The sequence below is a fragment of the Ahaetulla prasina genome, chromosome 2, assembly GCF_028640845.1.
Source record: "Ahaetulla prasina isolate Xishuangbanna chromosome 2, ASM2864084v1, whole genome shotgun sequence".
Classification (NCBI taxonomy): Eukaryota; Metazoa; Chordata; class Lepidosauria; order Squamata; family Colubridae; genus Ahaetulla; species Ahaetulla prasina.
In genome coordinates this window covers 230,926,918-230,942,324 of record NC_080540.1, presented here as the reverse complement: position 1 = coordinate 230,942,324, position 15,407 = coordinate 230,926,918, and the positions used below count along the sequence as shown (strand labels likewise).

The window sequence follows — 15,407 nt, the reverse complement described above, 5'->3', positions numbered from 1 at the left end:
TTGGGAGGGGAAGGGTTTGTTGTTGTTGTTTTTTGCTTCTGCCATTGTTTAGATCATTTTTATCATTTCTGTATATTGTATTTTTGAGTATCTGGTGCTAATTGATTAGAACACCAAAAAGTTTTAAACTATTTATCATGCTTTTATAAATCATATTATAATTCTACATGATTTATCTGCTGGTGGCTTTTTATAAACAATTGTTAAGAAACTCTATCCAGAAGTCGCCCTATTTAAAATCTACTGAAGGACACCCAGTGTAACTTCCTTGTCTTTGTTCTTTCCTCGTGTTTTGCTACAGGGCAGGACCAAGGTATTTATTTAAAAAAGCTGTTCACTGCTAATGAATTGAAAGTCATTGAAAACATAAAATAAACTGTCATAGCTGCCATAATGGATTATGCCCAAAATACACTGCTTCAATCAAAGCAGGTGACTTGCACATTATTTAAGAATTTATTGAAATTATGTTCAGAATTATTATGTACTAGTTTGAGCGTGAATCCTGCAGTGTAATTGTCTGAGGCAGAATTTCTGAGATGATTTCAGTTCCCATAATTCCTCTGGCTGCGGTCCATCCATTTTAAAGTTGCCAAGATTGAGAAACGCTGGTCTAGGATTTGTCTAAAATCTGCCTTTCTAGTGACAAGTTACATTCTGCTGATTGAAGCAACTGTAGTTTGCAGTAGGGCAGCTGAAGAACTCATCAACACTGTGTAGTAAACTGGGAAGTAAACTGGGAAATGTCATTGACTTAACATGAGTGCGTAGTAAAAATAATGGTTGATTGGTTTGGTTGACAGAGTCAACAAACATCCTGGCATTCTCTACCCACAAAAATGGACAAGACATTTTGATATAAATTCCAGAGAAGGAACGAAAAATATGGATAGTTTCTGGTTCAAACATCAAGTCAGACTCAGATAATAATATTTTTCTTGAAAGGAACCCTTGACATCATAGTTAATTACAAAGTATTTCGAATTATAATTTCTTATGCAGTAAAATTGTGACAATTTTTGTAACTTTCAAAACTTCGTAATCAATTCAGGCAGGCAGACTGTGTCCATCACAGTATAATTTCTTAAGTTGCATAATACTGAACCAGCTGCCTGAAAAATATTTATTTTAATCATACCATATATTTGGTATATTATTGTCAACATTGCATCTAATGTGATTTATGAACATTCCAGTAAATATTCTAGAATGATCTGGTTAGTGTCTCAGTGAGACATGTTTTTCTTAAGCTTATTTAAAGCACGAGCAGCTTAAACTCTAAGGTAAATGTTCCCTAAATATTTTCATGTAGCCTGAGTGATAAGCTCCAAGCTGGCATCAATACTGTATTAGTGTGTGTGTGTGTGTGTGTGTGTGTGAGAGAGAGAGAGAGAGAGAGAGATTATTATTTTACATTTATACAATGTTTTAATATAATTTTTTATCAATTGTTTGAATAAGTTTCTCTTAAATGCAAATTGTTATGAGATTTTTTTGCGCAATGCATTACACAAATATTTTAAATAGATAATCAAATGATGCAACTGATAATGGAGTTGCACCATTTGCCAATTATTTAGAAGTGCTTCAGATTTTCCATCAGCAAGCTGATGTTCATAAATATTATTACAGGTTGAAGCTTTTAAAAAGATGTGGCTGCTTTAATGAGTTGTGTGACTTTTTTTCCTAAGACCAAACAATGTCCAAAACACTTCTGCGATAGTTTTGATGCCTGTACAATTCTTACTAAATTAGAACCATAAAAAATTAATAAAATGGAATAGCTCATTGCAGAGGAAGAGAAAGGAAGTTACATAAATGGATTTATTTTTTCCAGCTATGTAAAGAAGAAGGACAACAACAAACAAGAATCAACAAAAATAATCTTACAAAGTCTCAGGAGATTTAAGATTTAAATTCTTGCATAGTGATCCTCTTCTAATACACTAAAAACAATTGTAGTGGAGCATACTATTTCATCAATCCTATTTGGCTTTGTCCCTAGCTTCTTTGCTGTTATATCCAAACTGGTGCTACTGATTGTTCTGCTTTTAGTCAAGTAAATTTATAAGCCACAATTTGTTCTTGAAAAAAACAACAGACAAATAATTTGTTAAGAATGAAATATAGAACAAATGCATACTTATTACTGAGTTCTTGTATATCAGATGCTTTAAATCCCCACTTCTTCACTAATTTGTCTTGTCCATCAGCTGATTCAAAAAATGCGATCTAAGACAAGGGTAAAAGAATGAAATACGTACATTATATCATTCTGTATGCAAGGCAATTTAACAAATACTTATTTTATGGTTTTTTTGTTAATGGTAGAAATTAATTCATATTAAATTGTTGGCATTTGTAAGCTGATATTTTATATATATTGCAACACGTTTAATGCAAATTTTGCATAATTATTTCTACCCTTTCTTCTATCATTTCTGGGGGGTTTTTTGAGTGTCGCTTAGAAGGAATATATTTCCAAAATCCATTCAGCTGCCACAAAATAATTTTCACACGGATTTGGATTCCTCTCCCATTTGAGATCCTTTCATCCCCCTTTTTCTACTGAGAAATAAACCTACTGAGAAGCAGACTTGCAAATTGATGTTTCCTCAAATTAGGAAGTCAAGGACTGAACAAAGTCTTCTGTCTTTGCTTAATGTTATAAAAGCATATGAGAAAATTATTTTTTGTCCATGATTAAATTCCCTTTGGAAGAATCTTTTGAGGGCTTCTACCAGCAGATCCTAAAATGGGTACGCCAGCAGCCTTAATTTTTGATTTAGATTTTTCTAATCTAATTCACAAACACTAATCTTCTATAAACCAGTTCTTAATTTTTGTGAGCTGTTTTTGTTTCCCAAGAGCAGTATTTTGTTTTCTGATATGGCTTATATTAATTATGGCTACCATATAAATGCTGCAAAAATACAGATTATTTTAAAAATAATGATTTTTTTTATCTTCTTGATATCATCTAGAGTTTTCCAGATTTTTGCCACTAGATGTGACAGTGCTAATTAAGCTCATTAACCCTAATTTAGACACTGCTTTGTTGCTCTTTGTTGCTCTTTTCTGCACTTTCCAGAATCTCAACAGTTTGTAATTTAAAAAATATTTAATGATTTGAAACCAATACTTGATCATTGAATTGCTTTTTAAAGCTGAATTCTTTTATTACAGCTAAATTTTAGCAGATGTTTACAATCTGTTTCCTAATTCAATTGAAAACCACAGGATTTTCAACGGATTAATCTAACAAATTAATTACTTAAATATTATAGTTCTAGAGAAACATTGTATATGCAGATTAGATTGGATGATCTGTTAAGAGATTGTCCTTTTGCCACGGCCCCCATTTTTCTTGGGATTGTGATATAACAGCCATCTACAGTATATACAGGATTTTTCCTTTGATGAGAGAGGAAAACTCTGTAATAACCAGCATCATTTAACACACAGGTGTGAAACTTGTGGCATCATGTTGCTGTCGCGTGTCATTTTGCGACATTTTTTCCCTTCACAGAGCTGAGATGGGTTTGGCCTGCAAGTGATGCATCTGGCCCACGGGCCGCCAGTTTGAATAGAATAAAATGTAATTTTTTATTGGCCAAGTGTGATACGACACACAAGGAATTTGTCTCGGTGCATATGCTCTCAGTGTACATAAAGGAAAAGATACCTTCATCAAGAATCATAAGGTACAACACTTAATGTTAGTCATAGAGTACAAAAAAGCAATCAGGAAACAATCAATATCAATAGTAAGGATACAAGCAACAAAGTTACAGTCATACAGTCATAAGTGGAAGGAGATGGGTGATGGGAACGATGAGAAGATTATAGTAGTGCAGGCACCCCTGATAACAGAAGAACAGTCTTGGAAGGAACCATGGAGGTGTTCTAATCCAACCCCTGCTCAATCTAATACTATTTCAGACAAATGGCTGTCCAATGTCTTCTTAAAAACTTCCAGTGATGGAGCACCAAAGCTTCTGAAGGCAAGCTGTCCCATTGTTTAATTGTTCTCACTGTTAGGAAATTTCTCCTTAATTCTAGGTTGGTTGTCTCCTTGATTAGTTTCCATCCACTGCTACTTGTTCTGCCTGTCAAGCCTGAAACTGATTGGGGTGTGGGATTGTTTGTATCCTTGGACGTCCTAATATGAGTTCAGCTTGACACAGCTTGGAACTGGAGGGGGATGGAGCATTACTTGGAACCTGACACTGCCTTCAAGTGCTTGGGAGATATATTGGAACACTGCTATCATGTCCTTTTTTTCCACTAGAGTAGACATACCCAATACCTGCAACCATTATTCATATGTTTTAACCTCCAACCCCTCCCCCAAATCATCTTAGTTGCTCTTCTCTGCACTCTTTCCAAAGTCTCGACATCTTTTTTACATTGTGGCAACCAAAACTGGATGCAATAGGTATGGTCTTACCAAGGCATTATAAAGTGGTACTAACATTTCATATAATCTTGAATCTATCCTTCTGTTGATGCAGGCTAGAATTGCTTTGTCTTTTTTGACGGATGCAGCACACTGCTGGCTCATATTTAAGTGATTATCCACTAGGACTTGGATCCGCCTCATAGTTGCTGCTGTTCAGCCAGGGTCCACTTATTCTATACCTGCACATTTGGTTTTTCTTGCCTAAGTGTAAGACCTTACTTTTCTCACCATTGACTTTCATTTCAAGTTGTTTAAAATAAACCATTTTTTTGTTTCATTTTTGGTTGCCTAGAGCAAAAATTAAAGATCTGCATGGCATCATGACATTTGTCTATGACAAACCACACACGCGTTCCACCTGCAAGGACCTTCAAAGAGTTTCCTTGGTCTTTATGACTGACCTACCATTTCTCAAAAATCTAAATACTATACTATTTTGGTAGCAGTTGTTCTCTCCTCTAACATTGTTCACTTTATCCCCTGTCTTGGCTTCTCATATGCACCTTAAACAGGCCATCTGTTAATTCAATAAGACGTCTGAAGTAACAGATTGCCCAACCACCTGATTTGTGATAGGAGCCCTTAATTCATAGTATAATTTTGGCAGGCCCTGTTTGTAGGTAGTAAAAAAGTTGGCCTTGACAGGGAGAGGGAAGAGCTATTACAAAAGCAATGAAAAGGGAAACATTGCTTCAGCGAAAAGAATGAAGAAGGTATGTATACTGTAAGTATTTCTGAAGGACACCCCCATAATTCAAAATAAGTATTAGAAAAGAAGGAGATAAAGCATAATCACATTTGCAAGATTTACTATATTAGATTATAGTAAATATAGCAAGATTTACTATACAGTGTTACTATAGCCAATCTTAATAAAATTACTGTAGTTGTAGCCTTAATGTAGTGTTGATTAATCTCTTGACCTGATCTTTGTTTTGTGGTTCACACTATTTCAATTACTGGAAAACTGCTATCCTTAGCCTATTGTCCACAACAAGAGAGATGAATGCTACCTATGAGCTATACTTTTGTTGGAAGTGTTGACTTTCAGAAAGATGACCAGCCATTTCTTTTGTGCTTGCTAAGTTTTTTTTAAAAATATGATTAAAATTTATGTTTTAAGGTTATTTATGAATGCCATCTTTCCTTTTCTCTAATCACCTTCTGGTTTTTAGCCATCGCAGAAGCCTTCCATTTCCTTCAGGAGTTTCAAACAATTCAATAATTCTACTGCTGGGCCATGCCAGGTCTTCCAACAAAATATTAAGAAGAAGACCTTCCACTGCTGTCAAACATTGTGTTTGGTTGCCTACCAAGCATTTCCTTCTATACAATTATTTAAAAAGCTGGATGACAGATCAGTTGGACCATTCTCCATTGTGGCACAAATCAGTCCATTTTCTTTGCACTTGCAGCTTCCAGTCACATTATAGAATATACTCACTTTTCTACTGTTTTACTGCTTTTAGGACATCTGCGAGGGATAAATGGGAAGGAAGATTTTAAAGTAGACTGCAGCCTGGATGCACACTGCAGGATGGGGACATCTGGGGCATTGGAGGAGATTAAATATTTCTGAGAGACAATGGCTAGCATACCAGAAATGCATTTCCTTCAACATTTCTATCTGTAGTGCCTCCTAAACCCAAATTACCTGATCAATGAACTGATTTTGGGTGGGGTGGGGATAGAAAGGAATTTAGTGGAAGGAGAAAGGGAGGAAGCTTGGGCAGAGTGACAATGGAGGGGAGGTACAGGGGCAGAGTCTTCCATTATCTCACAGAGGATATTTTGTTGCTTGAAGAAGAAAAGACGGCTTCTGAAACTGCATAGATCTCATTGACTCCAACTGGAAAAAGCCTTCTGCAATGAAGATGGAGTATCATGCATTCATGCTGTTCTGAATCTCAAGGATGATGAGCTTTCAAATATGAAGATAGAGAGAGGGAGAAATACCTCTCAGTCCTGTCACACTGACCTGGGAAGAAGGAGGAGGAATTCCTGAAACCCTCCCGGCACTTTCTCCATCACAACACCTAACCTATTTAAAAGTTTGAAACTGTTGGGCAAGAAGGAGCCCAGGAACTCCCTTGACTCCCATACCCAAGGCAGCCACCCCTCTAGATACTCCAGAACCATGATGGCAAACATATGGCACGCGTGCCAGAAGTGGCACATAGAGCCATCTCACCAGGCACACCGGCCATTACCTCATTGCTCTTCCAGTTTCCAGTGCATGCATGCGTGCTGGCCAGTTGCTCTTCACACACACATATGTGCCAGAAACTGGAAGACCAGGTGACCGGTGCTCATGTGCACGCCGGAAACAGAAAGCTCAGCTGGGGAGCTGCTCTTCCAGTTTCTGGTGCTCCCCTGTGCATGCACATGTGCGTCTGTTTCAGCACTCGCTGCTTAAAAGGTTCGCCAACACTGCTCCAGAAGTTCCTGGTAAGCCATGGAAAAGGCAGGAAGTAGCGATGGTGGATTTAAACTGCAGAGAATGCGATGACTTAAGAATAGAATAGAATAGAATAGAATAGAATAGAATTTTTATTAAGTCTTATCCACTAACTTCAGTCGCTTCATTTTAAGACTGCAGCCATGATACTTGTTTAGCCCTGTGGTGGTCAAGTGTCTGAGTTCCTTCAGTTGAGGTCAGGTCTGATAATAGAAGAAGCCCAACACCAAAGATGTTTTCCTCTGGGCTTGTGGTCTATTCCAGTCATTGGTTCTGTTAAAGGTATGTCATTAATGCAGGAATCAGCCAAATGAAATAGGGAGCAATCATCCCAGCTGGTATCCCAATATTGTGGTCCACTAGCAGCCTTCAGAGCTGGCAATGGAGTCGGACAGCGATGAGGCTGAGGAAGAACATGGGCCAGTCCTAGAGGCTGGGGAAGGTCCGGATGAGGACTCTGTGTCGGAGACAGAGATCGGGCCAGGGCCATCGGGGAGTGATGTGCGGACTCCGGAGCCTCCAGAGGCTGAAAGTAGTGAGGCAGAGGAACAGGATGAACCTGTTCCTAATGCACGCATGGGAAGAGCTGCTAGAAGGCAAGAGCAGATAAAGCAAAGAGGACTACTTGGGAGTAGGGCCAAGAGATGATTGGCCCTTCTCATAAGGCTTAAAAGACCAGCAACAGTGTTTGGGCTCTTTGTCAGAAAATAACTTTGATAGCCTTGCTCCTTGTCTTGCTGCATTTATTTCTTGTCGGCGTCTTTTACTTTTGAACTTTTGCCAAGAAAAGCCTTTGACAGGTTGCCTAATTAGACCAAAGTTGGTGATAAGACTGAAGAACTGTGATATGAAGAATTTGTTTTGATTTAGTTTGGACGATGCTGAGAATGAGTTAATTCTCAGCTGTTCTAATAAAGTCTGTTTGTTTTTGAACTGAGTGCGTTTACTACTACCTACTTGGACCTGGGTCACAACACCCAGTATCCAATATAGCTGGCAGCACACCTGGCAATTTCTTGTTGCCACTGTTTAGTTTAGTTGAAAAAATCATCATGACTATCCTCGCTCTCTTTTTGACTCAGAGTTCTTGTTTGTTCGGAGGGAGCTAATCCTGCTCCTGATTGAAATGAAATGATCTAGAGTTACCTTATAATACTTTCACTTTCAGCGGGTGTGGCTGGATATCTTAGTTATTATACATTGGACCTTCAGAAGGTCAGTTTAAGCATTTCTTGTAGACACAGCCATTAGTTCAAATTCACAAATACAGTAATAGTGATGAATTAAATATCTTGTGATATCCCATAGATCAGTAACAGCTTATTGTTCATCTCAGTACAAATTACCATAAGCTAAGTTTGGAACATTCTGAAAAAAGATATTCTATCTTTGAATACAAAAGACATTGTACAAGAAATTTCTGTAACTGTGGAGTATTTAATGTATTTTAGAGATGCTCCTCCTTCTAACACCTGGGGAGAGCCAACTAAATATGCTGCACCAGCTGCTTTACTCCATAGAAATATTCTCTGCCACCAGGAACATCTGCATCCCAGTATTGTTTGGGATTTCTTTAACCATGGCTATTTTAATTTTCTTTATGGTGTAAGCTGCCAAGAATCTGGGCACACTCAGTCATTCTATCAGTCAGATACATAGGGATTCAAAAATTCATATCATGTGTATGAGATGGGCAGCCGATAAATTTATTAAATAAATACAATTCACATTATCAGAAATAGGTTACCAAACTATTTCTTCCCCACCCTTTTTCTTCCCCCAATTTCCTTTGTATTTTTTCTCTCTTCCTACGAGTTCTGCATGTATAATATTATCTTTTCTCCGGACTTTGAAACCAAGCGATAAAGAAGTTACAGTGGTTGTCTTTTAGGAGTCACAAGTTTACTTACTGATTTCATTTCATATTAACAGGAATGCCTACTCTACCTTTGTTGAACTACTAATTTGGCCGCAGAATTCCTACTAATTCTGCCTCTCAGCCTATAAAGCCAGGCTGCTTCTTCTCCTTCCCCACCCTTTTCTTCCCCAATTTCCTTTGTATTTTTCTCTCTTCCTACGAGTTCTGCATGTATAATATTATCTTTTCTCCGGACTTTGAAACCAAGCGATAAAGAAGTTACAGTGGTTGTCTTTTAGGAGTCACAAGTTTACTTACTGATTTCATTTCATATTAACAGGAATGCCTACTCTACCTTTGTTGAACTACTAATTTGGCAGAATTCCTACTAATTCTGCCTCTCAGCCTATAAAGCCAGCCTGCTTCTTCTCCTTCCCCACCCTTTTTCTTCCCCCAATTTCCTTTGTATTTTTTCTCTCTTCCTACGAGTTCTGCATGTATAATATTATCTTTTCTCCGGACTTTGAAACCAAGCGATAAAGAAGTTACAGTGGTTGTCTTTTAGGAGTCACAAGTTTACTTACTGATTTCATTTCATATTAACAGGAATGCCTACTCTACCTTTGTTGAACTACTAATTTGGCCGCAGAATTCCTACTAATTCTGCCTCTCAGCCTATAAAGCCAGCCTGCTTCTTCTCCTTCCCCCACCCCTTCCTTTCCTATTCCTTCTCCCCGCCCCCTTCCCATGTAATAGTGATGGCTGGACATTTTCTTTAAACAAAATTACTAATTACAAAATTTTCTAATTACTGTAATCAGAAGTTTCCAATTTGAAATCCAGACAACTTTGCTGATGTTTTAAAGAGCAGGGGAGATACATATGCAATATTGCAATTAAGATACATATAACTTTTCTCCATCATATTTAATATTACAAAGGATGCTGCATTAGGGCATTGTCTGAAATACAATTTAATTCCCAGGCATCTTTGTATAATACACTATCTAAATATAAACTGTGATCTTTTCAGGCTTCCCAACTTGGGCTTAAATTTAAATTTCATGACATCTCCTGCTTAGCTTGATAGCTGTCTTAGTTGAAAACATAGATATGGATCAGTTAAATCAGAATCTTCATTGAAAAAAAGAATGAAGCCTCATATAATGACTCATTTCTACCTATAAGTGGAAAGATGTAAATAATGATGATATACTCAAGTCTTTAAATTTGAGATTTGTTTTTCCCATCATTTTAATAGATATTTGGAGCAACCCAGAGGTGGGTTTCAGCAGGTTCTGACCAGCTCTGGAGAACTGGTAGCAGAAATTTTGAGTAGTTCGGAGAACCGGTAAATACCACCTCTGACTGGTCCTGCCCCGATCTATTCTCTGCCTCCCGAGTCCCAGCTGATCAGGAGGAAATGGGGATTTTGCAGTAACCTTCCCCTGGAGTGGGGTGGGAATGGAGATTTTACAGTATCCTTCTCCTGCCACGCCCACCAAGCCACGACATGCCATGCCCACCAAGCCACACCCACAGAACCAGTAGTAAAAAAATTTGAAACCCACCACTGAAGCAATCCTTGCTTGCTTGAAAATAAGAGACATTTTTCTGTTTATGAAATGACCATCTGACTCTAGTTCACTCCTCTCCAAACTCAAGCCTTACAAAACTTTTGCAGAGTTCAAGGTGAACAAATGCTGGTTGCATGTTTTGCAGTTAGAATATGGAATCTAAATAGAGATTGATTACTTTTCTGCTATCCTCAAACAAGAACATGTTAAAATAGCTTTCTTACATGGTGGTCCGCAAAACACGCTATTTTAATAATAATATAGTGACTGATGTAAGGAAAGATAATAGGAATTCCTGCTGTAGCCCATAGACAGGCCAATCTGAAGAGCTGTCACCTCCAGTGACAATACAATTGTCACGCAGATAAACTTATTCTGGGCACTGTGTGTAACTATAGACTTCTGCTTTCCTCTAATTTCAAGGTATAACATAGCATTGCAATGAATTACCTAATTAAAAATAAAAGGAAAAGAACTTCCTTTTTAAAGTTCTTATATCTTTACTTAGTTATTGATCATTAAACGCTGTATAGAAATCAGCATCTCTGCAGTATATATATATTTCCTTATAATGTTATTATCACTTATTATTCCCCTCTTTTAAATTTCTTTTCTTCTTCCACTCCAGAGCTGACAGTCAATCTTCCTTTCTCCCTGTCTGTGCTCTTCTTCTTCTCAGTGCCTCTTTGGATGGGATTTGGTATGATCTGTTTAGCTTGATCGATCAGTTCAAGATACTTCATTTTGAATTCATTTGATTCATCTATTTAATTATAGACTTGGATTTTTTCTTCCCATGTAATAGTGATGAATTAAATATCTTGTGATATCCCATAGATCAGTAACAGCTTATTGTTCATCTCAGTACAAATTACCATAAGCTAAGTTTGGAACATTCTGAAAAAAGATATTCTATCTTTGAATACAAAAGACATTGTACAAGAAATTTCTGTAACTGTGGAGTATTTAATGTATTTTAGAGATGCTCCTCCTTCTAACACCTGGGGAGAGCCAACTAAATATGCTGCACCAGCTGCTTTACTCCATAGAAATATTCTCTACCTCCTCAGTCGCAGCTGATCAGGAGGAAATGGGGATTTTGCAGCAACCTTCCCCTGGAGTGGGATGGGAATGGAGATTTTACAGTATCCTTCTCCTGCCACGCCCACCAAGCCACACCCACAGAACAGGTAGTAAAAAAATTTGAATCCCACCACTGAAGCAATCCTTGCTTGCTTGAAAATAAGAGACATTTTCTGTTTATGAAATGACCATCTGACTCTAGTTCACTCCTCTCCAAACTCAAGCCTTACAAAACTTTTGCAGAGTTCAAGGTGAACAAATGCTGGTTGCATGTTTTGCAGTTAGAATATGGAATCTAAATAGAGATTGATTACTTTTCTGCTATCCTCAAACAAGAACATGTTAAAATAGCTTTCTTACATGGTGGTCCATAAAACACGCTATTTTAATTTTCTTTATGGTGTAAGCTGCCAAGAATCTGGGCACACTCAGTCATTCTATCAGTCAGATACATAGGGATTCAAAAATTCATATCATGTGTATGAGATGGGCAGCCGATAAATTTATTAAATAAATACAATTCACATTATCAGAAATAGGTTACCAAACTATTTCTTCCCCCAATTTCCTTTGTATTTTTTCTCTCTTCCTACGAGTTCTGCATGTATAATATTATCTTTTCTCCGGACTTTGAAACCAAGCGATAAAGAAGTTACAGTGGTTGTCTTTTAGGAGTCACAAGTTTACTTACTGATTTCATTTCATATTAACAGGAATGCCTACTCTACCTTTGTTGATGCAATGATGCTTGGCATTCTCCAGATATAATAATCTCACATTAAGTCTTCAGAATTTCTTTTTGTTAGATTAGTTGCAACTAAATTCCTTTCAGTGATGTCAAATGCTTTATTTGCAGTATCAGCAATAATTCCTATAACGAAGAACAACTTGGAAATGTCTTCAAAGAAAAACCAGAAAGCCCACTTGCCTCTTGAAAAAGCACCTTTGGGACAATCATGACCTGGATGATTAAGAATCTCCATAGAAGTTTAGTGATACACTTATTACCAAATGATAATAGTGCCCTGATACTTTTCATGTCCTGAGCTCTAAAGTTAATATCTAGGAATAAATAATTTTTATTTTTATTTCTTTCGTCAAGCATGTATTTTATGACAGATACAAGTGTAAACATAATTATAAATACATGAAAAGGATACGAATACAAGAAAACATTAGGACAGGGATGGTAGGCACGCTAGTGCGTTTATACACACCCCTTACAGACCTCTTAGGAATGAATTTCTATGATAGATTGTATCTCCTATTCTTTTAATAGACTTCTGCTTTCCTCTAATTTCAAGGTATAACATAGCATTGCAATGAATTACCTAACTAAAAATAAAAGGAAAAGAACTTCCTTTTAAAGTTCTTATATCTTTACTTAGTTATTGATCATTAAATGCTGTATAGAAATCAGCATCTCTGCAGTATATATATATATATATATATATATATATATATATATATATATATATATATATATATATATATATATATATATATATATATATATATATATATATATATATATTTCCTTATAATGTTATTATCACTTATTATTCCCCTCTTTTAAATTTCTTTTCTTCTTCCACTCCAGAGCTGACAGTCAATCTTCCTTTCTCCCTGTCTGTGCTCTTCTTCTTCTCAGTGCCTCTTTGGATGGGATTTGGTATGATCTGTTTAGCTTGATCGATCAGTTCAAGATACTTCATTTTGAATTCATTTGATTCATCTATTTAATTATAGACTTGGATTTTTTTTCTTCCCATGTAGACTGAATTCTAATCTGAAGAGGAATATCAAGAGATAAGTTCTCCCATATTTTCTAAGGTACGTTTTAAGTGGACCTGTTTTCTGCAGAATTTCAGATGCTAAATCTTAAAATAGTTGGACTCTTTTCTCTACAACATAATTTTTCTCTTTGTTTTAGCCTTTGGATTGATAACTTTTTTTAACATAATAAACTTAAAACTTATTGGCCAGAATTCCTACTAATTCTGCCTCTCAGCCTATAAAGCCAGCCTGCTTCTTCTCCTTCCCCCACCCCTTCCTTTCCTATTCCTTCTCCCCGCCCCCTTCCCATGTAATAGTGATGGCTGGACATTTTCTTTAAACAAAATTACTAATTACAAAATTTTCTAATTACTGTAATCAGAAGTTTCCAATTTGAAATCCAGACAACTTTGCTGATGTTTTAAAGAGCAGGGGAGATACATATGCAATATTGCAATTAAGATACATATGCAATATTGCAATTAAGATACATATAACTTTTCTCCATCATATTTAATATTACAAAGGATGCTGCATTAGGGCATTGTCTGAAATACAATTTAATTCCCAGGCATCTTTGTATAATACACTATCTAAATATAAACTGTGATCTTTTCAGGCTTCCCAACTTGGGCTTAAATTTAAATTTCATGACATCTCCTGCTTAGCTTGATAGCTGTCTTAGTTGAAAACATAGATATGGATCAGTTAAATCAGAATCTTCATTGAAAAAAAGAATGAAGCCTCATATAATGACTCATTTCTACCTATAAGTGGAAAGATGTAAATAATGATGATATACTCAAGTCTTTAAATTTGAGATTTGTTTTTCCCATCATTTTAATAGATATTTGGAGCAACCCAGAGGTGGGTTTCAGCAGGTTCTGACCAGCTCTGGAGAACTGGTAGCAGAAATTTTGAGTAGTTCGAGAACCGTAAATACCACCTCTGACTGGTCCTGCCCGATCTATTCTCTGCCACCAGGAACATCTGCATCCCAGTATTGTTTGGGATTTCTTTAACCATGGCTATTTTAATTTTCTTTATGGTGTAAGCTGCCAAGAATCTGGGCACACTCAGTCATTCTATCAGTCAGATACATAGGGATTCAAAAATTCATATCATGTGTATGAGATGGGCAGCCGATAAATTTATTAAATAAATACAATTCCTTATAATGTTATTATCACTTATTATTCCCTCTTTTAAATTTCTTTTCTTCTTCCACTCCAGAGCTGACAGTCAATCTTCCTTTCTCCCTGTCTGTGCTCTTCTTCTTCTCAGTGCCTCTTTGGATGGGATTTGGTATGATCTGTTTAGCTTGATCGATCAGTTCAAGATACTTCATTTTGAATTCATTTGATTCATCTATTTAATTATAGACTTGGATTTTTTTCTTCCCATGTAATAGTGATGGCTGGACATTTTCTTTAAACAAAATTACTAATTACAAAATTTTCTAATTACTGTAATCAGAAGTTTCCAATTTGAAATCAGACAACTTTGCTGATGTTTTAAAGAGCAGGGAGATACATATAACTTTTCTCCATCATATTTAATATTACAAAGGATGCTGCATTAGGGCATTGTCTGAAATACAATTTAATTCCCAGGCATCTTTGTATAATACACTATCTAAATATAAACTGTGATCTTTTCAGGCTTCCCAACTTGGGCTTAAATTTAAATTTCATGACATCTCCTGCTTAGCTTGATAGCTGTCTTAGTTGAAAACAAAGATATGGATCAGTTAAATCAGAATCTTCATTGAAAAAGAATGAAGCCTCATATAATGATTCATTTCTACCTATAAGTGGAAAGATGTAAATAATGATGATATACACAAGTCTTTAAATTTGAGATTTGTTTTTCCCATCATTTTAATAGATATTTGGAGCAACCCAGAGGTGGGTTTCAGCAGGTTCTGACCAGCTCTGGAGAACTGGTAGCAGAAATTTTGAGTAGTTCGAGAACCGTAAATACCACCTCTGACTGGTCCTGCCCGATCTATTCTCTGCCACCAGGAACATCTGCATCCCAGTATTGTTTGGGATTTCTTTAACCATGGCTATTTTAATTTTTATATTTTATCTATCTAGGTTTATTTATTTCGTTGTAAGCCACATAGTCACATATGAGAGATGAGTGATTATAAATCAAATAATATGGCATGATTCCACATGAGCATATAAT

At 36.4% G+C, this 15,407-nt stretch overlaps 1 protein-coding gene across 2 annotated transcripts in view; it reads right to left on the bottom strand.

Moving 5' to 3' along the window:
* GDA (guanine deaminase) overlaps positions 1-15,407 on the bottom strand; it is a 58,039-nt gene that overhangs the window by 32,805 nt on the left and 9,827 nt on the right. For both annotated transcript variants that reach the window (XM_058165787.1, XM_058165786.1), the window contains exon 2: positions 2,144-2,232. In XM_058165787.1, the coding sequence (XP_058021770.1) occupies positions 2,144-2,232 (89 nt within the window). The remainder of the gene's footprint in view (positions 1-2,143; positions 2,233-15,407) is intronic.